Source organism: Podarcis erhardii (genome assembly GCF_964252035.2).
Source record: "Podarcis erhardii genome assembly, chromosome: 9".
NCBI lineage: Eukaryota > Metazoa > Chordata > Lepidosauria > Squamata > Lacertidae > Podarcis > Podarcis erhardii.
Genome location: NC_138512.1, coordinates 54,638,555 through 54,664,831, shown reverse-complemented (window position 1 = coordinate 54,664,831; position 26,277 = coordinate 54,638,555). Strand labels below are relative to the sequence as shown.

At 41.9% G+C, this 26,277-nt stretch overlaps 1 protein-coding gene across 15 annotated transcripts in view; it reads left to right on the top strand.

Moving 5' to 3' along the window:
• The window catches only part of ANK2 (ankyrin 2), a gene marked incomplete at its 3' end in the record, with an annotated part of 330,684 nt that overhangs the window by 149,772 nt on the left and 154,635 nt on the right, over positions 1-26,277 (top strand). For 2 of the 15 annotated variants that reach the window (XM_081876565.1, XM_081876561.1), the window contains exon 1: positions 18,873-19,809. The exons of 9 other annotated variants lie outside the window; for them this stretch is intronic. In XM_081876565.1, coding sequence (XP_081732691.1) covers positions 19,687-19,809 — 123 coding nt within the window. In that variant the 5' untranslated portion in view covers positions 18,873-19,686. Of the gene's footprint in view, positions 1-18,872; positions 19,810-26,277 lie in introns of those variants that run through there. 4 more of the 15 variants (XM_081876545.1, XM_081876543.1, XM_081876567.1 and 1 more) reach the window with 3 other exon arrangements.

The following is a 26,277-nucleotide window of genomic DNA, read 5'->3' as shown; positions in this document are numbered from 1 at the left end:
AAGCAATTCCTTAGTGATTTCAACACTTCTGGATTCTACATGCTGAATGCCAAGTCCCTTGCGTAAAGCAGCAGGGACTGAACTGGTTTAAGGAGTGTAAAAATACAAGATTTTGCAAGTCACAGATTTGTTCTTAACCCCAGCCTGCCTGGGATGCAAACTGTCAACTGCGTAAAGTTCTATTTGAAGCCTTCATTAAATCCAGTATAAAGGAAATGTCAAAGGGTCTTTTTGTATGTATATGAAGATTTGTATATGAGATGTGCATTTTTAAAACATAAATGTACATTTTAAAAGATGGTCTAACTGTGATAAAAATCTTTAGGTACACTGACTGAATTTTCAGTCTGTAGCTGTTCATTTTCTGTAGCCCATCCTTGTTTCCATTGTTTTGTAGTAAGGGTGCCCTCTGGTGGTAGCTTGAGGAAATAGCTCTTAAACGGAAGAGGTTTTGATGTTTGTTATGATTGGTGCCTGGTTGTCCAATATAATACAGTACAGCCTATTCACTTGCAACAAGCGTTACTGATGTGTCTCTACTGAATTATTACAATCGCAGCAAAAGTTACAGCAATATAGTTTCTAACTGTGAACTAAACAAGATCTACCAAAGGAATAACAATGGAGTTAACTGAATAATGAAACTCTGAGGTTCATTCAGAAATCATTCATATAATGACATCAGTCATTGAAGCTTGTAGAAGACAGCCTGAAAAAATGCAAAGCTCAATACACAGATATCCTGGAAAAGGGAAGGACCTTAATTACAGTGCTGCATTAATCCTGGATATGGGGAAGGATACCACATTTCTCTCTTTCTCATGCCACACACACCTTTTCCTGTTGTGCACCGTGCAGAAAACAGGCTCCTGTGCCTCTTAAAAATTCATTCCCATCCTCATAGGGTTCTATGGGCCAAGTCCTGCACTCATCTTTCTGCCATTGTGCATGCATGATTGGGGGCTCCACTTAGCCACCACCAATAACAACGAAATACATCACTGTGTTCACCGGAAAAAGTGAGCTGGTCTGGAAGCCCTGCTTGCAGCATATTGATGGTCAAGCTGACCTAACTGGTATCAGCTGTAGCAATGAGCTCATACATGTTTCACACGCTTTGATGCATCCACAGGTCCCAGGCATAGCTAGAGGGGGAGGTAATGGTTAACACCAGCCACCTATGTTCCTGTGTGACATGCCTGGGCCTATAAAGATTGGGTGTATATTAACTTGGGTGAAGAAAAGCCATAGTCCCACAGAATTATGTGAGGAAGGAGCCATTGGACCTTTGCTGTAAGTTTGTTCCCTTCTTTAATAAATTGTTAGACCTGATCATCCCCAGTGGTTTGCACATCTTTCTTTGGAATTCTCGTGTTTCCAAACTCCTGTGAGCCCTCCGTCTCCAGCTCTGCAGGGCGTTTCAATCACCCAAAACTCAGGGTGGCAGGGAGTCAAAAGAAGACACCAACTATGCACTAGTTTAGTATAGCTCCATGATATATTTGAAGAACTATGTCAAATACAAGTGACAAAGAAAAAGCTTTACCACTGGCAGGTGTATAAAATAGCAGCAAGCCACAGATGGTATTTAATCAATAGGCCATCAAACTCAAATGTAACATTTCTCAACCGTTCATTAAAATTAGCAGTTTCACTGTATTCATGACTGGGCAACAGAATGGCAAATTAGATTCAGCACCAAGTGATGCACATTGGAACAAAACAAAATCCTAACTGCATTGATAGGAGTCTAAAATAGTTGTGACTACCCGGAAAGAAATCCCATCTCACTGAAAGCAGTGTGTTATGTCAATGGAAAATAGGCAAAATCTGAGTTAGAAATTATTTGTATGCATAGAATTTTGGCTTAAGCCTATAGTCCTAAGCACATTTATTTGAGAACAAGCTGTATGATCTCTTGAATTAATATGCATTGGTTTGTAAATTATCTTAAAAATGCATTTGAGTGGCTGTGTTTCTCTATTGTAGGTATGTGCAAAGCAGTTTGTGCATGCTATGTCTGATGTTGAACTATGCTGGAGAATAGATTAGATTCCTATGCATATTTGCTTAGAACTAACTCACTGAGTTTAACTTATTATTGAGCAAGAATGTATAGGATTTCAGTCTCATTCTTACTAATTAAGCTACCTTTATGTGTTATAACTACTGAACTAACAGCACATAACCTCTGCATGTCTACTCAGAAATAAGCTTCACCGAGCATCGGCCTTGGATCTGTAGATCTCTCAAGACTCTTTTTGTACCTACAGGTAAAATGGTGACTCTATAATGAACACTTGATAGGAAACTCACAAAGATGCTTTGGCCACATTCTTGCTACCCTGTCTTATTTATCCTAGGATTTTTTTCTTACACACGGACTACAGGTCTGGGAAAGGGTCCCATTACAGCGAGAATAAGGAGCATCATTCACAGGGGCCTCTTTATCTGGCCCTTTGATTCTCCTAGTGCAAACCCAATCCCCAGCGACAAGCCTCAACAACCTTGCTTCTCTTATTCCATGAGTGTTTCCCCCTGACGCAGATATGTCTTTGGACTCTGATAATGCTTGTTTGGCTAGAGGCCAGAGGTCTGTGTGAATGTCCATAGAAACTATATTAAAGAAAAGTCACATGAATTGTTCTTCCCTTGACATCTTTTCGCAGGGCCTGCAAGACAGAGCTGTTCCACCAGGCCTTTGGTCAGGGCACAGCCTGACTCCCTCCTTTGGCAATCTTTACAAAACTTTAGTTTATGGTTGCCATCAATTTTGATTTTAATTAATTTTTATAATGTTTTTATAATGTTGTACTGTTTTAGTGTTGTTAGCCGCCCTAAGCCCGGCTTCGGCTGGGGAGGGCGGGATATAAATAAAAATTATTATTATTATTATTATTATTATTATTATTATTATTATTATTATTATTCCCACCTTTGCCTCTGGTCCTAACCACCATCACTACATATTACTGTATTTTTCGCACCATAGGGTGCACCGGATCATAGGGCACACCTAGTTTTTAGGAGGGGAAATAAAGAAAATAATTTTTATTTTCCCCTGCCAGCCCCAAAGAGCAAAGAAGCCAAAACAGCTAGCAGGATCCATCCTGCTGGCTGTCTTGTCTTCCTCTTTAGCCAGGCACAACCTCTCCAGCCGGGAGAGGCTGCGCGCGGCTTTGGCAGAAGTCAAGACAGAGCGGGATGGATCCCGCTAGCTGTCTTGGCATCATTTTTAGCCGTGGGGCTGGGGCGGGGGAAGCCCGAGCTTCCCCCGACCCTATCCCCCAGAACGGGTCCGGGAGCGGGGGCAAGGTTGCACGCAACCTTGCCTTTGCTCCCGGAGCTTGCTGCAATCCGCAAGCCTTCGGAGCCCGGCGGGAACTCCCACCGCACTCCAAAGGCTTGCGGACAGCTGCCCTAAAGCCGGGGTGCGCAGCACTGCGCTCCTTGGGCTTGGGGCCGCAGGCTGTAATCCGCAAGCCTTCGGAGCCCGGCAGGAACTCCTGGCGCACTCCGAAGGCTTGTGGATAGCTTCCTGAAGCCTGGAAAGCGAGAGGGGTTGGTGCGCACCTTCCCCTCTCGCTCTCCAGGCTTCAGCGAAAGCCTTCATTTGCTCCATAGGATGCACACACACTTCCCCTTCATTTTTGGAGGGGGAAAAGTGCATCCTATAGAGCGAAAAATACGGTATATCTTGCACCTGAGCTTCTAGCATCCCTATGTTGTGAAATATCTTTTGTTTTTTTAAGGGTCAGCCATAATAATAATTTATTCTTTGATTGGAATTAAGGAGAATTCTTGTTTGTCTTTAGAAAGAATTTATTGCATTGGCTAGAACCACCTAACATCAATTTAAAGGAATTTGTGTTCGGTGAGAAAGACACACAAGACTGGAACAGCTGACTTGAGCCTGCAATTGAGAAGAACAAGAGCATGACTAGTATAATTGTGTTCTTGCCTCCAGTCTTCTTTCTCATGACCAGATAAGCTGTGATAACTCTGAACATAAAGTGACAGTCAAGAAGGAACACTTTGTGCACTTGGCTGGATCATGTTAGTCTTCCCAATTATTTTAAGTGTGTTGCACCACAACATTCTCTCTGAAAGTTACATTTCTTTTTGGTAATCTCTATACAAAAAAAAAAAAAAAAAGAGCTGTTTACTACCATTATTGGAAAATATACTTTTCTTAAATCTCAAATGTTTGTGTTATGTGGCTTTACAGGTGATGTTATTCATCTCACTCTGTTTTGATTTTAAGATAGTAAGTTGGGAAACAACACCTAACATGTGTGTTCTACTTGCAAGTGTTCAAAGTGCACCCATTGCATGCATTATCTAAGCATAATCCTGAACATCAACCCTGTAAAGGAAGGAAGAAATGTAATCCTCCACAATGCAGATGAGGCTGTGGGAGAGACTGCTAGCATTTTGGGGAAGGAATTCAAGTGCAAACTGGGAAATAAAGGTTTGTGCGGTTAAAGTGTGCAAGAAGTGCACTTTCAAAACAGAACAGGTTTTTTGCTGTTAGAAAAGTGATGTGGAAGTTTATTTCGGAAATATGGAGATGTATAAATGCTCTATAAGCAAATCAGGATGAATGCTCTTTGTTGCAAAAATGAGAATGAATGCTCAATAAAGACTGGATATAATCAAACCTCTGCTTAAGTTTTGTGCAAGCAGATCAGGATGAACGCTCTATTAATAGGTCTTCTGGAGCACTATATGCAGTGCTTCCTCTGGCTGACCTGAACACAAGCTGGATAAGCTGCCGCAAATGTAATGGATGCATGAGCAGGCAGGTGAAGTGATTTGGTAAACTCCGATCACCCCTCCTTTCCCTGTATCATGCTGCAACCTTGGTCAGCTAGAAGGCAGCAGGCATTGTCAACTCTCACCCAAGTAAACAGAAATGAATAGGTGCACAGCATGCTTCAGCTTTATGAATGGTGAGGCATTTCTAGCTGATGCTTCATTTGCCTCCAAAAAGCACTTGGCAGGGTTTCTATAATCCGAAGCATGGGGAGAAGTAATTTGCAATTGGCTCTGTGGCTACTAAATGCTGGAAGGGCCGCAGGACTGAGGTTTGGTAACATAGCAAGTTCTTTTCTACTGAGTCAGACAATCTGTCTATGTAGCTAAATACTGCCTGCACGGACCGATGGAAGCATCTCTCCAGGGTTTCATACTGGGGGCATTCCTAGTCCTGCCTGGTGATGCCAGAGTGGCATGCAAAGCAGGTATTCTACTACCAAGCTACAGTCCTTCCTAATCCTGGAGAAAAGGGAAACTGGATCCACAGTCTGCATTTTTGTGGGCATTTAAAGGGTGCTGTTTTTCTTTTACACTCTTTTGGAAGACACTCAGAGTGGCTGGGGCAACCCAACCAGATGAGTGGGCTACCAGAAATAAATTGTTGTTGTTACAGTATTTATTTGTTATCACACATTTTGCTGTGTTTGTACATCTTTATATGATGGCTCATTATATAGTCATGTATGACCTAGGTACAGTTATACTGTAAATCTAATCAACTCTCTCTAAAATTTCTTCAATATTTCTGCCCCCCCCCCATAAAACTGCATTGCAAAACAAATAGAAATGCAAAAATATGGAGGCAAAAAGGAAGTAAGGGAGGTGAAGTGTAGGTGGGTTCAGGCATGACCAAAGACCAGATTTCAGCTCAAAAGGATTTATTGTAACACCAGGAACAAGAAGAACAAAAATGGTGAAGGGGCACTCAGCCCAGTATATATATAGTGGTACCTTGGGTTACAGACGCTTCAGGTTACAAACTCCGCTAACCCAGAAATAGCACCTCGGGTTAAGAACTTTGCTTCAGGATATGAGAACAGAAATCACGCAGCGGCAGTGGGAAGCACCATTAGCTAAAGTGGTACCTCAGGTTAAGAACAGTTTCAGGTTAAGAACGGACCTCCAGAACGAATTAAGTTCTTAATTCTTCAGTATTTCTCCCCCCTCCATAAAACTGTATTGCAAAACAAAAGCTAAACAAACTTTGCAAAACAAATGTACAGTCTCCATTTATATTGCAAGGAAGCCTGCCCAATGGACCAATCCAGCTCATGTGAGCTGCTGTTTTTCCATAAATTCATACTGATGATATGCTCAGAGTTCAGAGCCACTTACCTTTTGAGTAGCAGAAGAGGCCTGCAAAAAGCCGTGCTGGGAAGTACATCACTCCACTGCTGTGAGCTGATACTCCTGGGGTCAGCATGGGTGACCTATAATCTGTAACTGCCTCAGACTGCAGTGGTCGTATGGACACAACCTTGTCCTTCGTCTTCCTTCTGTGCAGGTGCTGTCCTGTGTAGCCTCAAGAAGTGTACCTGAATTCTACCCTTCCATAAATAGAACACACAAAATCAGTGATGCCAGTTTCTAAATCACTTTGATTGGCCAATATAAGAAAGAAATTTGTTTAGGACCGCAGCTGGGCATGGGTTGGGCTACTGTGAAATTGGTAATAAAAAGTCTTTTGACAAGGAGCCAGGCTCTTTGCTGACTAGTGTCCTTCAAAATCAGCTAAATTTAATGTTCTATATTTAAAGCAGTTGTGTCTTTTATCTGTCAATAGTTTTGAAAGAAATTAAAATCCTGTTTATCAGGATGTTACCCACATAGGTGTACCATTTTTAAAACTGTATGATGGACAAAATATTGGAACTTCATCAATTAGGATGCATTAGCTCCATATTTCCCTGTCAGCAGTTCTGTGTAAGAATTCAGGAACTTGATAGGGATTTGGAACCCAGTTCCTCTAGAAGTAATTGCTTAGGTCTGGAATTTATTGGATGCATTTTCAAAGACAAACTTTAGATGCATAGTAAATGGAACCTTCTATATATTAGTGCCTCTCCATAACAGGGTCTTTACAAGGGTCTTTACGGGGCTAATTTATATAGTTTCATGTTATGTGCCAAGGAAACTTGCAGTATTGATAATTGCAGGGATTATGTTCTGCCCTGATTCAGAACTCCAAATATGCTTTAATGCATCTGTGCAAGTACTTTCCCCCACTGATGCACCACAAAGGTGTACTTGTAATGTGCTTCTCCTCCATAGAGATGATTGAGGAGGCATGTTGTGTAAAGGCTCCTGGGCCCAAAGCAAATCAGGGTGTACATGCATTATTATTATTATTAAGTCTGTATAGCACCCTTCATCTGCAGATGTCAGAGCAGTTCACATCATAAAAATGCAACACAAAAACACAAAATACATGATTAAAAGCAAGAACAAGAAAACCCCAACAAACCAGTAACCCACCCATTCCAAACCCCCTCCCACAAACACATTTCAAAGGGGCATAAGATGTTAATCAGCCAAAGGCCAGGTTGAAGAGGAATGTTTTCACCTGGTGCCTAAGGGTATATAAGTAAGCCACCCCAAATATGATGACAGCAACAACAACAACAACAACAACAACAACAACAACAACAACAACAACAACAACAACAACGTCTTTTTCTGGGGGTACTCAAGGGTACACAGTGCCGTCACATTTTCTTCTAGAAGTCTGATGATGATGATGATGATGATGATGATAATGATGATGATAAATAGTAGTAATAATACTTGTCTGTTTCTTCAGCCCACTTGACTTCTATACAGGATAGATAGGAAAGGGCTTTACCTTCCTTCTCATCCAGCACGGGAGTGTAACTGGTTTGTGGTGGTAGAGTTGTGGATTGCTCCAGGGCTCTGCAGCCAGTCTGTTGCATTTGTGCTTCCCTTCTTCTGTGGCCAGTAGTCTGCTTATGGGTCAAGCAAAGCTGTGGATGAGACCAAAGACTGGCTCATGTCACCTTTAGAATAGAGTCCTAACTTAGAAGTTGAAACCCTATGCACACTTTCCTGGGAGTAAACTTCACTATGTGTTTCTGGACATACTTCTTCTAGGTAAACATGTATAGGATTGCCTTGCTAAATGGTTTGTAGGTTACTGTGTGGTGTATGAAGCTAATGTCTAGCCGAACATCTGTGATTTGCCACCTGCACATAGAAAGGCTGGATCATGTCCCTGGATTTGTAACTCACCTCAGTGCTTAGATCTGATGGAACAGCACAAAAACAAAAAATCCTTAAAATTAATTGCATGCCTACTGAAAACACAGTATCAAAATTAAATTTACCCTGTAGTCTTGACTAATTTGCCTGTACAGTATGTTTCAGCCTAATATATTTGCATTTGTTTTGTTCACATTATAATTTAAAATTGTGTTGTCCCTAATTAACATTTCTTAGTCAAAACAAAATAAAAAAATTCCTTCCAGTAGCACCTTAAAGACCAACTAAGTTAGTTCTTGGTATGAGCTTTCGTGTGCATGCACGACTAGTTTTGACTATGGCAGACCAACACGGCTACCTATCTGTAACATTTCTTAGTTATTGCTAAAGATTTAACTGAGCTATTTATGTTAGCAAACATTTCAGTACATAGCTGTGTCTTCGAAACTCAGGCTGCAATCTAAAGTAATTGACTGGCAGTCTTCAAACAATTTACTGTCGAGTGATCTCATTCGTACCAGCAGAATTATCCCCAACCAAATATCTTAAGTTCTGCAGTGACGGTTTAGTACTAGGAATCCTAGATATAATCCTGATTGTTGTAATTTTATTATTTTTATTTGTTTATGGTACTTCTTACCTGCCCTTCACCCTGTCGTGCCAGGGTGGGTTATATAAGATAAAACACAATGACCGTAATCTGCTGCTGTAATCCATACACAGCAAGCCTTTCAGCAGAAGTAAGTGGGGGGAAGAAACACATTTCTGCTCTAGTTAGCTGTAAGCAAACTCTTATTACTTGCTAAGCAGCAATTCCCCAGCAGGGGGCTACCAATCACCAGCCATTATCTCGGACAGACACACAAATTCAATTCTTTTATCTGAAGCAAACTTTCAGACAGAGATGGCTTAGAAGTACTTAGTGTTTGGATTCTGGGGTCCCAAACTCTTGTGTTTGGTGATCAGATAAATCTTTTTAACAGCAACAACAAATCATAAACATGATGCCTGGGTAACTAGGTTGGTTAGAGCATGGTGCTGATAACTGCAAGGTTGCAGGTTCAATCTCTGTACGGGACAAGCTGCAAATTCCTGCATTTCAGGGAGTTGGACTAGATGATCCACAGGTTCCTTCCAACTCTACGGTTCTACAATATGTGCAAACTAACACCTAACCATACTAACAATAACAGAACCATGTACAAACATATTCAATATAAAGAATTACAGAGATGCAGTTACATATAGATAATATTTTAAGATGAGTGATTTATCTTTGTGTTTGCCTTTCATTTAAAAAAGGAGCCAGAATAATTTCCTCCTTCGATTTTTGTCTCACAGTGTTTGGGATGATGCATTATGAGACAGGACTGTGGTAGGTTCCCCCTCCCTCCCCCTTCCAGAAAGCAGCCATGTGTATCTTTCTTTTGCCAATTATGTGGTCTGTTGCTGCCCTTCGGTTATACTGAAGGGCACAGATAACACTTCGAAATTTCCACTCACCAGACTAGAGCCTGCCAGATTCCCATGTCAGCGCTGTCCTTGGTGCTGGCTTCTTCAAAGCGTTTGGGAAAGAGAGTGAACAATTTCACTACAGTAGGTGTGAATGCTACGAATGGCAATCAGGAACGTGTGCATTTCGAATTTGGGGGTGGGGTGAGAGAGGGATACATAAAGAGTTCTTACATAGCTAGAATCACAATTCAGTGTTTCCTTTCAAACAAGGGTAGATGCTAACAATTGGATGAAGATGTAATAATTAAGGGAATATTTGAAACTAATTGACCCCTGCCCAGAATCTGGCAGGCAGAAGACTTAAATTACATCTTAGCATCCCCACTTAAAAAACTGAACTATAGTGCAGGCCATCTGCTTTTGTGGAGGAAGAAGAAGAAGAAAGCAAATTCTCTTATCACTGAAGATTAGTGATCTGTTCAGAGGCATAAGAAACAGTGCCAAGACCAAATACTGATTGATTTGTTAATTGTAATTGGACTTCTTCAGGCCTTTTCTAACCAGTGAGATTTGAAATATAACCAGTTTCATTGGTCTGACAAGCGGTTGCACCTGATCATTAGCGTGGGTTTGATGCTGGTTAAATTCATGGGTTTTCTGTTTTTTGTCTTCTTCACTGTGATAACAAAACACTGGAAAGCATGTGATGTGCCTTGCACGGAAAGTCCCTCTAGAGTCAGGCCAATGATCTGAATGAAGCAGTCAGGGTTGTGACTTTTCCCACAAATTCAGTAATTACAGTCGCTGTAACTCTCCAACTGCTTGACTTTACCCTCGAAGGTGCTCTCTTCCATTGTCTCCCGAGACAGACAGGTGCCAACATCAATATCATTATGTAGCAGACTATCCGGTTGAATGGGTGTGCTAGTTGGGTATCTAATTTGGCTAAAATAGTTTGTTAAAGTCTAAACAATTAGTGGACACCTACCCAACCACACCCGTATATGGGTATATGCAATTATAAGGTTCATTAGTATTGAATAGGTAAACTTCCAGTTACCAATCTGGCTAGATCTTTCCTTGCTGAGGAGGGAGTCTGATTTACTTCCTGTCCTCTCCTTCAGAACAAACAAATACATATATGGATTTGTAAGTCTTTATCTTTATTTGTCTAAGAGACTGAGCTGTGAATCAGAAAATCTTTGGTTCAGATCTGCCTGTACCATGAATTTCCCAGATGACCCCAACCAAGCCTCAGTCTTTCCCATCGAAAGTGTAGAAGAAATGGGGAATAGTGGCATACCATTCATATGGCACTTAATAGTGTTTAAAACACTTTAGCATTGTTCTTGTAAGGATCGGTGAAGTAATGTAAACCCTTTGGACATTCTAATGTCTTATAGAAATGGTGTTGTTACATTTTAGTATGGTAGTGTTGAACAATATTGAGGGGTATCATTGGATAAATTGATTCAGAGAGCAGTGCATTTTGGTAGACATTCTTGTTAACAGATGTTGTTCTAAAGTAGAACTTTTTCTTAGCTTTTTGTTTGCTCTACCCCTCAGCCTTCTACACAACCCCTTTCTAAATTTAATTGCAGGATTGGAGTGATTCATTACCTAGTGACTTTGAGAGCTGATGTAGGGTAAAATGGCTGAGAGACTGAGCTGTGAATCAGGAAGGCCTTGGTTAATATATTGCCTTTTCCATAAACATAAGCAGTCTTGGGCAAGGCACTCTCTTACCTCAATTTTCCCCATCTTTAATACAAGGGCTAATAGCGCTGATTTACCTTGTTTATTTAAAGCATTTATAAGTCACTCTTCATTAAAAATAGATCAGGGCGGTATGCAATCCTTACAGCATTGCTGCATGGATTCCAACTAGGTAATGCACATGAAACACTTTGAATGCTTCAAAGTACTATATAAATATTAAGTAATTGTTATTGTGTCATGTGATGCTGACTTCTTGCTGCAATGATTGCATGCCACTGAATATCAGTTGTTGGGAATTGTGAGCAGGAAAGTACTATTTGCACTCTTGTCTCACTCATGGGCTTCAAATATACATCTGGTTGACCACCAGAACAGAACAGAATTCTGTGCAAGATAAGCCTTGGCCTGATCCAGTCCTCCTCCTCTTGTGTTCTTATTGCTATGCCATTTCTCCTTTGTCCTTAGCACTTTGTAGCTAAAAGCTCTTTACTATGGGCCCAGTGGGTGAGTTGCATTTTATTCACCTCTCCCATATTCTCTGCTCCCCCCATTCTGTAGCTACTTGCCTTAGAAGCAGAAAGGACGTGTCAGCCGTGTAAACAGAGGATGCTGTACAGTGTGAACCTAGAACCAGAGAGCATCCCCAGAGGAATCCTGTTGCATTTCATTTTATGATTCCACAGTCAGTTGCATCAAACTTGTATCAGAAGCGACATAATTTTTTTCCTGTGTTCTGTTCTTTCAGGCTCGTTGTTCATCTGCTTCTCCTCCCACTCAACTCCTACATACCATTTGTAGCAGAGCTACAGCTCCACAGTACACACACTCCAGTGGAAAAAATAGCCAGAAGGGGTGGGGTACCCTGCTACATAGGGCTAACTCGGTTTTTATTGAACGGGATGTTGAACATCCAACCTTTTGACTGATGACTGCAGAAGGACTTCATCTCCTTAGGATCAATAAAATGCTGCATGCATTGGGCAGTGACTGACCACTTCAAGCTATACTTAGATCAACCATCCTATTATTTACCATAATATTTATTTGCTCTAGACCACTTTAAGATCGATATCATGAAGGGCTTGCCCTTTGTTGATGACTCTTGCTTTCACCTGGTTGACTTGTCCTATTTAGGTATAGCTTGTTAAAAATAAATAAATCCTGCTGCACTCATAATTAGGGGGGTGCAGTATATATATGGTATGTATGCAGAACACACACACTGCTGAGCAAAAAGGAGTGTTTAGGTGTGTCTACATAGTACTGGGGTAGTAATTAAACAAGAATTGCTGAAATGCCAAACTGGCACAGCCTTCCAAAAGGAAGTTCACGTTGCAAGGTGTCTTGCACTGTGTTCACCTGTATGGACAGTGGCACACATTGATTTAATTATTTCCCTGATATCTGGGACCAATGAGCAAAGCTAAGAACATAAGAATTGCCTTGCAGGATCAGATCTGCATCAGGGCTAACACTCTTTCCCATTTCAGGCTGAAGCTTAGACCAGGATTTTAAGATCTGGAGCAGGAAGTACAATTGCACCTGCCCTAAACTCACATTGAGTTTCCATTTCTTTAAAATGGAAAGTAGATTTTTTGAGCCTAATCAGTTTCATCATGGATTTAGTGATGACCATATGTAATGCTGAGAGTAGGTAGAAGACGTGTGCAAGAGAGTGGCAGTAAGAGCTGCAAAACCATTGCCAGCTCCCTCTCCCCATTCCTTGGTTTCAGTTGTGGGTGTGAACTACTTATCTGTCTTAAGTGGAGCTGGTTTACCTGTAATGCTAAACCAGATTATGACTTTGTGTGACTATGTAAGCTCTTGGAGGCAAGTTTGCAGCTGCTCTGCTTCTTCTTTGGTGCTGGCTGCACTCTTGTAAGCTAAGCTGTGGTTTGACTTCATGTTCAGACCTGGGATCATGGATTGTCTTGCTCTAGACAAACCACAAGCTGTATCCACATTTTGCTCTTGGATTTGCAGCTCATGTATACCAGAAGGAGCGCCTCCACCCCCATTGTCCGGATACTGAGATCCAGCTCCAAGGGCCTTCTAGTGGTTCCCTCATTGTGAACCAGGGAGGGCCTTCTTGGTAGTGGTGCCCACCCTGTGTAACACCTTCCTGTCAAATGTAAAGGAAATAAACAACTACACTGGTACCTCAGGTTTCATACGCTTCAGGTTACATACGCTTCAGGTTACAGACTCTGCTAGCCCGAAATATTACCTTGGGTTAAGAATTTTGCTTCAGGATGAGAACAGAAATCATGCTGTGGCGGCGCAGCAGCAGCAGGAGGCCCCATTAGCTAAAGTGGTGCTTCAGGTTAAGAACAGTTTCAGGTTAAGTACGGACCTCCGGAACAAATTAAGTACTTAACCTGAGGTACCACTCTATCTGGTTTTTAGAATACATCTGAAGGCAGCCCTGTATGAGGAGAGCTGCAATGTGTGGCATTTTACTGTGGTTTTATAATCTGCTGGAAGCTGCACAGAGTAGCTAGGGCAAACCAATCAGATTTGCGACATATAAAGTATTATTATTATTATTATTCATGTGGTGGGGCATAAGACATGAAGAGAAGCAGGCACTGGGAAGGAAAACCTTGTGAAAACTCTCAAGACATACCCTGATTGCTGGTTGTATCTTTCAGGAGAAGGTAGTAGCACACTGTGCCAACTCTCCTTCCTGCCTGCACTAGAAAGGATTTGCCTCCCTGTGTAGCAGCTTTTCAGTGCTTGCACCAGTCCCGTCTTCTGCTTGGCATTTTTGCAGAAGAACACCCCACAGAATTACTCCCTCACTTTGATCAGCAAGGGGAGGATTGAGAAAATAGTGAATGTGGCCTTCGGTTCAGAAACCTCCAGTTTAGTTACATGACTTATTTGGGAAAGAAAGATTAGGACAGGGAAGCTTGTAATAAACTATTCTAGTATTGACTGGGTAGGTGCTGATGCACCCATTAATGTGATTAGGAAGAGAATAATCAGTATATAATATATCTTTTGCATCCGGTGGTATATTGGGAATAGTTATACAGTTACCTTCCACATTAAAAAAGAGTAACCATGTAGAACATAAGCAATGAGTAAACTGAGTATGAAATACCCCCAATAAGTTGCAAAGCTAATGACAATGTGAGATTTGCTGCATGGGTTTGAACAAAACAGTAAATTACAACAAATATTATATTTGAAATGCTTTCCCTGACCTCTGTGCTGGAAAATAAAATGTATGGAAGCCATGGGAAAAAAAATACTTATATTGAGGAAGTGCTCTAGTGTTGCTCTCCATTGTGGCACTGTGGTCTAAACCACAGAGCTTAGGGCTTGCTGATCAAAAGGTAAGAGGTTCAAATCCCATCGACGGGGTGAGCTCCCGTTGCTCAGTCCCTGCTCCTGCCCACCTAGCACTTAGAAAGCACGTCAAAGTGCAAGTAGATAAATAGGTACCACTCCGGTGGGAAGGTAAACAGGGTTTCCGTGTGCTGCTCTGGTTCGCCAGAAGCAGCTTAGTCATGCTGGCCACATGACCCAGAAGCTGTCTGCGGACAAACGCCGGCTCCCTCAGACTATAGAGCGAGATGAGAGCCACAACCCCAGAACCGTCCGCGACTGGACCTAACGGTCAGGGGTACCTTTACCTTTACCTACCAGCTGTAATATTTGGATAGGTGCTCCATTTTGGGCAAAAAGATTCCTGCATTGCATGGGTTTGGAATAGATGACCCCTGTGGTCCTTTCCAGCTCTACAGTGCTATCAATCTATGTAGTTAAGAGACCCTCATGGCTCCCATACATGTTATTCTCCAGGCACAGAGGTCATCTGTACAATTCTGCAAAAAACAGCTAATTGTTGTGAAGTCTGAAGTTTTCTTAATTTACCACTCAAGCTAGGACTGGAAGATTTCCAGTTCAAGCAGTCTCAAACTACTGGATTATCTTAACATTGGCATCCTGCAGAGATTTTAGTAGTCTGCAGAGTGAATTTTCTAAGATGTAACAGCTGTAGTTGCTGCATAAAGCAAAATATAATTCAGAGATTAATATTTTTTTATGAAGGATTGGAGAGGTTCTAAAAGGGGGATTTGTATTAAGGAAAGAAAGGAAGAATACGGGGGATGGCATTTTCTAATGAGGAGAGGAAACCCTCTGTTGCCTAATCACTGATTTGTTGTGTGATGATGTAATGATGTACTAAATGAGCATTTGAATGTCCCATAATCTCATGTGAAATCAACAAAGAGTCTTATGGGACCTTAAAGACTAAGAATTCTTTTTATGTCATAAGCATCTGTAGACTGTAGTCCACTTTACATGACAGATTGTGTGTGTATGTATGTACACACACATACACACAGTGTGCAGAGAAAAAAAGGATGGTCAAATAACAAGGAAATGCCAAAATTTCCACCTGACAATTCAATTAAATTTTAAATGTGTGCAAAATAAATACGGTGGCCATTCACACTAGCAGTAATTGGTGATAAACAAAAGAGTGGCTTTCAAATACCGCCCCTGGGATGGCAATAAAAATGTATTCCTATCAGATTTGCATAACATACTCTTTCACAAGGATATTGCCGTACCTTACAGAGACTTGTTTGTTCCTTTACTCATAGAATCATATAATTGTAGACTTGGAAGGGACCCTAAGAATCATCTAGTCCAACTCCTGCAATGCAGGAATCTCAACTAGATCATACATGACAGATGGCCATTCAGTCTCTGCTTAAAAACCTCCAAGGAAGGAGAGTCCACCACCTTTTGAGGGATTCCATTTCACTGTTGAACAGCCCTTACAGTCAGAAAGTCCTTCCAGATGTTTAGTCAGAATCTCCTTTCTTGTAACTTGAATCCTTTGGTTTGGGTCCTAGACTCTGGAGCAGTAAAACACAAGCTTGCTCCATCTTTCATGTGACAGCCCCTGAGGTACTTGAAGATGTTTATAATATTTCCTCTCAGTTTCCTCTTTATCATGCTAATCATATCAAACTCCCCCAACTGTTCCTCATAAGGCTTTGTTTCCAGATGCTTGATTCTTGGTTGTCCCCCTTTGCATATGTTCCAACTTGTCAGTATCCTTCTGAAATTGTGGTGCCCAGAACTGGACACAATACTCCAGGTGTGGTCTGACCAAGGCATACTAGAAAAGGACTACGACCTCCCTTAACTGGGACATTTTACTTCTGTTGATGCAGCCTAGAATAGCATTATCATTTTTTGGTGCTGCATTACACTGTTGAATCAAGTTAAACTTGTTGTCTGCTAAGACCTCTAGATCCTTTGCACATGTGCTACTGTCAAACCAGGTGTCTTATATTGGTGCAGCTGGTTCTTCCTGCCTAAGAGTAGAACCTCACATTTGTCCCTGTTGAAATTCATTTTTTTAATTTGGGATCAGTTCTTCAATCTGCTGAGCTCATCTTAAGTCCTGATTCTGTCTTCAGTGGCACTGGCTACCCCTTCCAGATTGGTGTCATCTGCAAATTTGATGAACATTCCCTCAATACTTTCATCTAAGTCATTTATAAAGATGTTGAATAACAGGACAGAATCCTGTGGCACCCCACTTGCCACTTTTTTACAGGATGAAGAGGAACATTTAGTGAGCAACCTTTGGGTTTGGCCAGTCAATCAGCTACAAATCCACCTAATGGTTACCTCGTCCATTTCATGTTTTACCAGTCTCCAAGAGTATCATTGGGGACTTTGTCATAAGCCTTGCTGAAATCAAGAGGCACTACATCCACAACATTCCCCTAGTCCACCAAGCATCTTCTGCTTGCTTTACTTACTCCAGTGGAAGGCTTTTCCTTAGCCTTCTGCATTACTTTGTGGCCATCCAAAATTTGTGCTTACCATATGCCTGCTCTCTTAGCAGTGGGAGGGGCAGGAATGCCATACTGTGCTTAAGACTCAGGATGGCTTGAGGTGAGAATCCTCTTACCTTCACAGTTATGAGCTGGGAAGATTGGAGGAGGTGGGGGGGGAGCCTTCATCCATCTTTTGCAGAGTCTCAGAGACACTTGAAAAGCAGTGAGAAGTCTCACTGCCTTCCAGATGTCTCAGAGGCTTATTGTGGTACCAAGAAGATCCATTTCCCTTTCCCCAGAGCTTGAGAATGTCAGGGTTTCTCCTTGATGCTGCCTTCACCTATTCAGGTGTGATGTAAACATGAATGGTGGGTGCAGGGTGTATACATCATCCCTATGCATGCTGGTCCCCAACACTTGTGACTTTCCCACATTGAGTAGGAGGGTCTGTATGGGGCTTCTAAGTGTGTTCATAATTCAGGATCACATAGAAGCTCTTAAGCTCATTTGGTGAGCATGATACGAAGCACCATTTAGGCATGTCCACTCAATGCAGAGAAGTTAGCGGTGGAGCATGTGGGGACCAGTGTTTGCAGGTATATTTAGAATGTGGTGTCCCTCTCCCAACTTATGTTTACATAGAGTAAAAAAGAAAAGAAAAAGAAAATGTTTACATAATGTTTTTAATGCATTATTAGTATTTTGTTGGAAGCCGCTCAGAGTGGCTGGGGAAACCCAGCCAGATGGGCGGGGTATAAATAATAGATTATTATTATTGTATATTATTACATTACTTAACACAGGTTAAGTGATGCACTCACTAGTGGAAGCTGCTGAGTTTGTTTGTTATCCAGTGGAACTTCCATTCACTTCCCTTGGAACACTTTTCTGATGCTTGGATCTCTTTAGTAATGGGCTGTCTTTTGTGCCTTGCTGATGCTGAAATGCAGACACTGGGCCTGAGAAGAGCTCTTCTGTACCACTTCAGCCATTGTGCTGCCCGAAGGACCTTGCAGTACAGCCAAATTAGGGCCATTTAATTGAAGAGTTTTTGGAAATACCCATTTCCTTCTGCTTTGGACAATGTTTTGCTAAAAATAGAGGAATGCCTGATTCCTCACTTGGATTAGGGAAAATACCATTTATGTGCATTGCTTACTTGCTCAATTATGGGCTGAGAGAGACTTCCGGCTTTGCTGTGGCTTTTCAGGCTCATTGTTTTATGTGTGTCTTGAAAGGGGTAGCTGTGCTGATTTCAAGAAATCATTGTTATAATGAATGCATTTGCAGGAACAAATACTTCCTAGGTAGGTGGGGCTGGTGTTTTGCAAGGATAGGCTGTTGGGATATGCAGTCTGCGGGATATGCAGTCAGGGGATGATAGACCCCACCCCATCTGCACCTAATATAAAAGATAATGAAAGCTCATCTGAAATGTTCTGGGAGGGGATAATTCCCTCCGCCTCTTTCGTAATTAAAAAGGTGCACTCTCTGTTTTCATTTCTCATACTCCAATAACCATCCTGTTTTGGTTTAATTTTTTATTCCTAATGTAAGCACTTCACAAATCAGATAGCCTTTAAGTAATGTATACTGCAGACTAAGATATTCTACATTTATTACCCTTCCCCCACAGAAATCAGCTGGCTGGGACAGGCTGAGCCCAGATTATGCTGCATGTTTTCCTTGCTGAAGTCCACCCTCAGAGCAGTATTGGGATCGCCTCTTAATGCAGCTCTCCTAATGCAGCCTCACGCGGACTCTAAAAAAACGACACAATGAGGACCTGGCTATTCCCAGCTTCTTCCTGTCTCTCTCGCTCTCTCAGCTCACTCAGCCATGTATTTAGCTAGGAAGTCGCTACCTGCAGACTGAACAGGCTGCAGCCGGTCTGTTCTGAGCACAGCAACATTTCCTCCTTATCCTCCCAATTCCTTTGTTTTTGGGTGGAGAAAGGCGGCAGGGTGGGGGAGGAGAGAGAGAGAATAACTGCATTTAATAAGCAAGAGAAGGGAAGACTGGAATGGAGAGATGTGAGGAGAACAGAGCATATCATGTGCTTTTTAGCAGAGGCAGTTGCAGCGGCAAGTCATTAAGCCAGACTGCACCATTTTCTTCCCACCCTGTAACGAGGTGATGCTGGTAGCTGCAAGGAGCTGTCCACCCCTACCCACCCACTTCTAAGGATTGTACAGAGGTGGCTCCATCCTGGCTCTCTATCCAGCATATGCAGCCCGTCTGGAGGAATCCCAAGAGACCTTCCCAGCTGGTGAAATTTGTGCATAGGATGAATTTTCTTCAGCCGTCACAGGAAATCTAAAGTGCTTCCTGCTTTTCTGTGAGGCTTCTCCTCCATAGCTCTCTGTGCTGCTGTGTGCATGTTCCTTCCTACATGTGTGCGGGGGGGAGCAAGGGGGAGACTTAAAAATCAGGATATGCCTATCTTGTGCTGAATTATGGATGCTGCAGAGGCTGGATCACAGCTGTGACCTATCAGAGGGTGCCTGAGGAGGAGGGGGAAAGAGGAAGAGCGGGAGAAGAGGATTGCCCTGTGGATTTCTGCCTTCCAGCATCACCTCTTCTGTGTCCTTGCAAGATAAACAAATCGCCTGGATCTCAGTGTGGTGGGAATCGACTGCTCTGAGCAGGTGCTCCCCTCTGCAAAATGGCTCACGCCGCTGCTTCTATTAAAAAAGTTCGTGAGGCTGAAAATGATGAAAGGGAGAAGGAGAAAGAGAAGGAGAGAAAAAGGCAAAGGAAAATCTCTAGGGAAAATCGGAAGCGCAAGGTATGAGCAAACATACCCCACCATCACTCTCCTCTCCCCCCCCCCATATATATAGGACACGTACACAGGTGTCCCCTGCAAGATATGCAGCAATGTCTCTCTTTCCACTTCCCACTCCAAAATTTTGCATCCCCTACCCTGCCATAAATGTTTTGCTTACTGCAGTGAGAGCAAATAAAATAATTCCTAGCCACATGGGTGCAAACATGTGAAGATGGCCAGTGGCACTTCTTTTGCCTTTTTTCTTTTATCTTCAAAGCTCCTAGGCTCTGTTTTGATCACCCAGGAGCCAGGTGTTTTATGCCTCCAGCTGTTTTGAAACTGTTTACTGGCAGGGAATACTGCAATTTTGTGCTGTGCTTAATCAAGATAGGTTTTGAGGTCTGAGACATTTTCCCCCTTTCCCTCTGTTTCCATTTTTTTTTGCTGTCAGGTCATTAGCATGCAGTTTTACATGAAATCCAAATGCTGTAAACTGAATAATCTGTTCTGTTGCTTGCTGTAGGCATCAAGTGTGGATCCTTTGCACCTCTATTAATGGGCATTTCACTCTGTTCATTTTACAGCATTGTTATGTGATTTATCCTGTACGCTGCAGAAGCTTTGTGTGTGTTTTTAATTAACTTAGGTTGTCTGCTTCTCTGCTTTTCAATACTGACAACCATTCTCCAGTCATTCTTCTCTGAAGTATTTGTAATATTGCCACTGTTTCTGAGATGTGTTTAGGATTGGGAAGCTAGTGACACCTTCCCCATCCCAAAGCTTATTGCTCATTTTGTCAGGGAAAATGATTTTCTATAAATTGGAAGAGACTATAACAACAATAGTGGTATTGTTGGATATTGTGGAGACCTGCATTGAGGTTATATTCTTCGCAACTCAGAACCACTCATATATTTCAGGGCAACCTCCCACTTGGCATTTGCCTCTGAAGGTATAGAGGTGTGGCTTTTTGTTTAAATGTACGCTGTCAGGGGTGCAGATTATGAGGGTGTTTACTTAGTAAACAGAAAGAGGGCCTTCTTGGTAATGGCACCCACCCTGTGGAATGCCCTGTTATCAGATGTCAAGGAGATGAGTAACCATATAACCTTTAGAAGACATCTGAAGACAGCCCTATGTAGGGAAGCTTTTTAATGTTGATTTTTTAAATTATGTTTTATATATGTTAGAAGCTGCCCAGAGTGGCTGGGGCAACCCAGTCAAATGGGTGGGGTACAGATAAATTGTTGTTGTTAGTGCATGAACACAAACCTTTCACCAGTTGAATTTTCTTAAAGAAGCAGGTATACAATATTCACATTTAATAGGGTATGTTAATGTGTGTCCAAAGGACACCTTGGTAGGGAAGCAGCTATTGGTATACAGTACAGGAAATTCCTTCCTTATTTGCCACATTTTAACTCATCTGTAGTGCTACTTTGTCTTCTGTGCCTATATAAATTGTCTGCTGTTATATGCTCCAGGTGGTAGTTGCCTCTCTCTCCTTCCTTCCTTCACACACACATTCCTTCCTGCGGCCCATGTTGTTGTGCTTAATATCACACAGGCATAGGTCCAGTCATACTACATTTTAGCATGCTGTTATGTTTAGCAAATTGCCAGAATTGCCATTCCTGCTGTTTGTTTTTCTCCCCCTCCTCAGTATATTTATGGAATGCATCTAATTCCCACCCCTTGCTATTGTGGAATGAATTATTCAGTCTCAATTCATTACAGTTATATACTGTATATATTGCCCGTTCGTTAAGCGGCTGGATACCTAGGGGATGCCTGATGTGATCTGTCTGACTTCTTGAAGGCTTTGTTTGCTACGTTCATTAAGTTGCATTAGAATTCTCTTTATCAGGACGTGAATGCCATTTCCCATATAGGCAGCACTGGGATGTGTAGCTGATGAAGGCAGATTGCGATTACTACCCTAATCCTCTAAATGGAACACTACAGCATAAGCCAGCCCTTTGATTATACGTTTGATCATTTCCTTATAAAACATATAGTATATTTTACTGTTATGTATAGTATATAAATATGATTACCAACTCATCTGTGCATGTATAAGGGTGCTTTGCACTGAACTGATTTTGGAGAGCTCTCTCTGATTTTATCTGTTTTAAACCAGAATGTTGAGGCTCTTTAATTAAAGTTGAATATAATTAAACCAGTCCCTTCTGGCATCTCTTTTGCACAAACTGCTGCATGACCTTGATTAGAACCAGGCAGACTTAGAGGAGTCCACATGTTAGGAATATGTTGGCCACAGAGGATGGGGAGATCAGCATGTTCCCCTCTAAGAAGCAATAATAGGTCAGAGCTCAGCATATACCAGGGAATTACTATGCTTCTATTTGCTTTGTTCCGTTTAATATTCAGCAGCCAGCCCCACTGTGTCTGCCTTTTACTGCAGCTGCACATTCACTGTTACATAAATAGCCCCCTCAGTCGCACAGCAAACTTGCTTTCTAACAGGAATGGGTGTGGTTTAAGCATGTTGCCCTTTACCTGTAGAAATATAAATCTGTGTGCACGGCAAAGAATGAGATAGCATAATACTGTGTAATGTAAAGGGATGAGTGTTTTTGGAATGTACACAGACCCTTCTTGGCAGTCATAAACAATTTTGGGTAGACAAAAGGCCTGAGTACCTTTCAGGATTGGGATGACGAAGGCAAATTATAGGCTGTGCACATAGCACCAGTTTAAATGCAGCTAGGTCCCTTTTCTCCTCAATTCAGTTTGAATCTGGCTTGAGGGGAAACATATAAAAATGCCTAAGAAACAAACCAGCTGTGCACACAGCATTGGCTCAATTGCTTCTCTTTATTTTAGGGAAAAGCGTAAGTCCTATGTACTAATGTTTCCTCAAGTTGGTATGTGTGAGACTCTGACAAGGGTGTGTGCATTTTCAGCAGGCCCAATCTAGCCTGCTCTTTTTTCTTACCAGGTTCCAAAGAGTCAAGGATTGTGGTTTCCAAAAGTGCGATTCACAATGCCCCTGTGATTGTGATGTTGCATCTTCCTGTGGGCTCTGTTATCTCATATTGAATGGGAAGTGGGGAGAGGGTGTCTGTAGGAGGAAAAATGTGGGAAGGTGGTAGCCTATTGACTAGAAGGGAAACTGGGAAGTTGTGCATGAACCAAGAAGGTGAGGAAGAAGCAGTATATGGAATAAAAGAACAAAGTGGGTATATTCTAGGCTAGGGCGATGAAAGGAAGATCAAGTAAGTTTATGGCAGGATGCAGGGATTTTTGTTGTTTAATTTTAATTTTAGATTTTCTTTTTAAAGAGGAGAGGGGAGAAGATAAACATAAGATCTAAAAAACCCCCGTAAAATTACTTCCAAATATTGATACAGCAATGAAGAGTATTGCATGTCAGTGAAAACTATGCTTAGAAATAACTGGCTATGATTTTATAAAGTCTGAGAAACACTGGCATATCTATGAGCTAAAGGGTTTTATGGTTGTTGATAGGAAGCCACTCAGAAGGGTCTCTGTCCCTAAGAGTCTCTGCTTGCTATTGGCTGAGCAGATGTCATAGCAAGTCATCCAGATTCTAGAGAAAGGTTGGACATAGATGGGGCACCTAGGAAAAGATGGTTGGAACATGGAGAAGTCTAGAAGAATCAGATGAGTGTGATCAGATGCTTCTTCAAAGACACACAAAAAAGCTTGATATTAGGAAGACATGTTCTAGCCTTTCCTTGGCATGATAACTTTTTGCATGCAAGTTGTTATTTTTATGGAGGAATGAGCATTCAGCCATGTTAACTCCTCTAGCCTGCAGTCTGAAGTGGTGCAGCCCAGACACAGATTTACCTCCTCTAAGAGAACTACAGGCCCCTTGCAGGGGGGCAGGGCAGCCAAGTACACTTGCCCTGTTTCTCAGAGAGCTAAGTTGGCTGGGGACCCCAGCTAAGGACAGACTTCCTTTTCGTTTGAGTTTATTACCTTATCCGAACACGTCTCCCACCCCGGGCCTCAGACAAGCTCCAAGGCACCTATATCAGGCTTCTTTCATTTTCTTTTCATTCTTCTGCACCATCCCATGTTCTGACCCTCCTCTGAAGTAGAGTCCAGAATCAATTAGGAAATTAGGCTTGAGTTGAGAGTGAATCTGAGTGTCTTAATTTGCCTCGGTGTGCAAGAGGGCGTAGCCAAATATGATGAGACAGCTAGTCCCAGTGAAAGCAGTTTGAAAACATGTTTAAAATTCACCAGCAGAAAACAAGTGACTGCAGGGAAAGTGCATGTTGGATAAAATGCAGCCATTGGTTTTCATATTAGTTTTGTTGGAATTGGCCTCTGCTCATATCTGGATACTCCATTTCACTGGCTGAAGTAATTAAGAACTTGTTTCTGAGGGTGGGTGGGTGTGGAACGGGAGAGAAGATTGTATGCATGGCAGAAGCTGCAGACTTGAATACATCTATTTACATATTGATTGCCAAATCTTTTGTTACATGTTAATATGGGTAGCTCTGAAGTACACACACACATAAACACACACATGCATGCACGTGCACACACACACACACACACACACACACACACACAATTATTCACCTCTAACCTTTAAAAATATGCTTTGTGTCCACAACTGTGTTTTGAGCCCAGGCACTGCAGGATTTTTAAATCTTCATTTGTCAGAATAACAGCATGTTTCACCCACCTTGTGATAAAGCTCTACCTCAGTCGCTCATCTTACAGATCAAACCAGTTTGCCATATCACCACAAATCTTTTAAAGGATTTCTGCAAATCATGAAGACAATGTCTTGGTACCTGTGGGGAGCTGTTCTACGTGAACTGCTTGTTAAACAGAGGCAGCCACCACGGCATGGGCAGCTGTTGTGATGCCCTCCAGATGTTGCTGAACCATCATTCCTGACCATTGGCCATGATTGCTGGGGCTGATGGGAGGGGGAATTTGTGCTGGAGGATTTCAATCGTCTAATTCCTTGATTTGAACTGTATGCTGTTTGAAGAAGTCCATAAGAGGGCCCAAACAGACCCATAAATACTTAGAAAAATATTTGAGCTTTCAAAATCAGACTTTCTTCTAAAGAATAAATAATTACATTTGGTTATCTTTGTTTTCAAAGAATGTTTTTGACCACTGTCCTAAATCTGAACTATAAATTCTCAACTCCTTTCAGACACAGATAAATGTGAAAACTATTTTTTTTTACATAAAACACATTTCCATATCAAAACCATGTATGCTCACTTCCAGAGTAGATTAAATGTTTGTTGCTAATATATAATCCTATGATAACTATGTTTGTGACCCAGATGTAGATGATTGCTGAAACAACATCTGCCTTTCAAGGGAACCAGCTTAGTTTTTTGCTTTTTGTTTTTGTTACTTTCATTTTTTAGGAAAGTGGAAAAGGTTGGCAGCAGTGCTTAGAGCATGTGAAAGGGGAATAGGTACTAAACATCTCTGGCAGCAAAGTCTGTATATCTACATATTTTGAAAGTTAGGAATGTTTTGAAAACTGATGAACAAGATAATGGGAGATCAACAGTAGCTGAAGCCGGAGTCAGTGATGGGCAGGTAATGGCAGGCAGAGCCAACTAATGCTAGTTTCCCCCTATCCTCCTCCTTACAAGAGCAACATTGGGACCAAGGAAGAGGAAGCTGACAGCACTGTCACACCCTAGACTGGTTGTATGTAAGAATGTAGACAGGGAGGAGCTGGCTGGAGACAGACTGAGGTTGGTGAGACATTTGCCCTAATCGACCAGCCTCCACTGATGGTGAGCATGTGAAATGCAGACTTCATGAAGGGCATTGAAATAGTTCCATGAAGGAAATAACCAAAGCTAGGCTTGTGCTTGCCATTATTCATAGCATACTAAGAATGTAATGAGATGCTTGGGTAGGTTCTGCCACACAAAATGCCCAATCTTGACATTGTGCAGAATGGTCTACCTCTTCTGCAGAATGTTGTGATCATTTGGGTATTTTGCGGGATGAGTCAATCTTTTAGGTATCCTGGTCCCAAGCTGTGTAGGGCTTTCTACAATACCAACACCTCGAACCAGGCCTGGAGATCTGTTGGAATACAGTAGCTCTGGATTTCTTGCATGGAGCAAGGAGTTGGACTACATGACCTACAAGACTTTGCTGAACTCTGTTCAGGCACGGCGCAATTTGCGCCTCTGCACATGCGCAAGCGGCGAAACAAGGAAGTAACCTGTTCTGGTACTTCTAGGTTGCCGCGGGACGTAACGTGAAAAGACACAACTTGAAGCGGGTGCAACACGAGGTATGACTGTACGTACTCTCGTTTGGAAGTTAGCAAGAGAATAAGCCATTTCTCACAGGCTGTGCTGTAGCTACAAAAGAAATCATTCATATGTATTTAATTGTGAAATTTATGTTGTGTGTCATGGCTGTGCTGAAGTTTTTAGATGCCTTTATTTGAGGCACCTCACACACAAACATGGCTTTGTAGCTGCA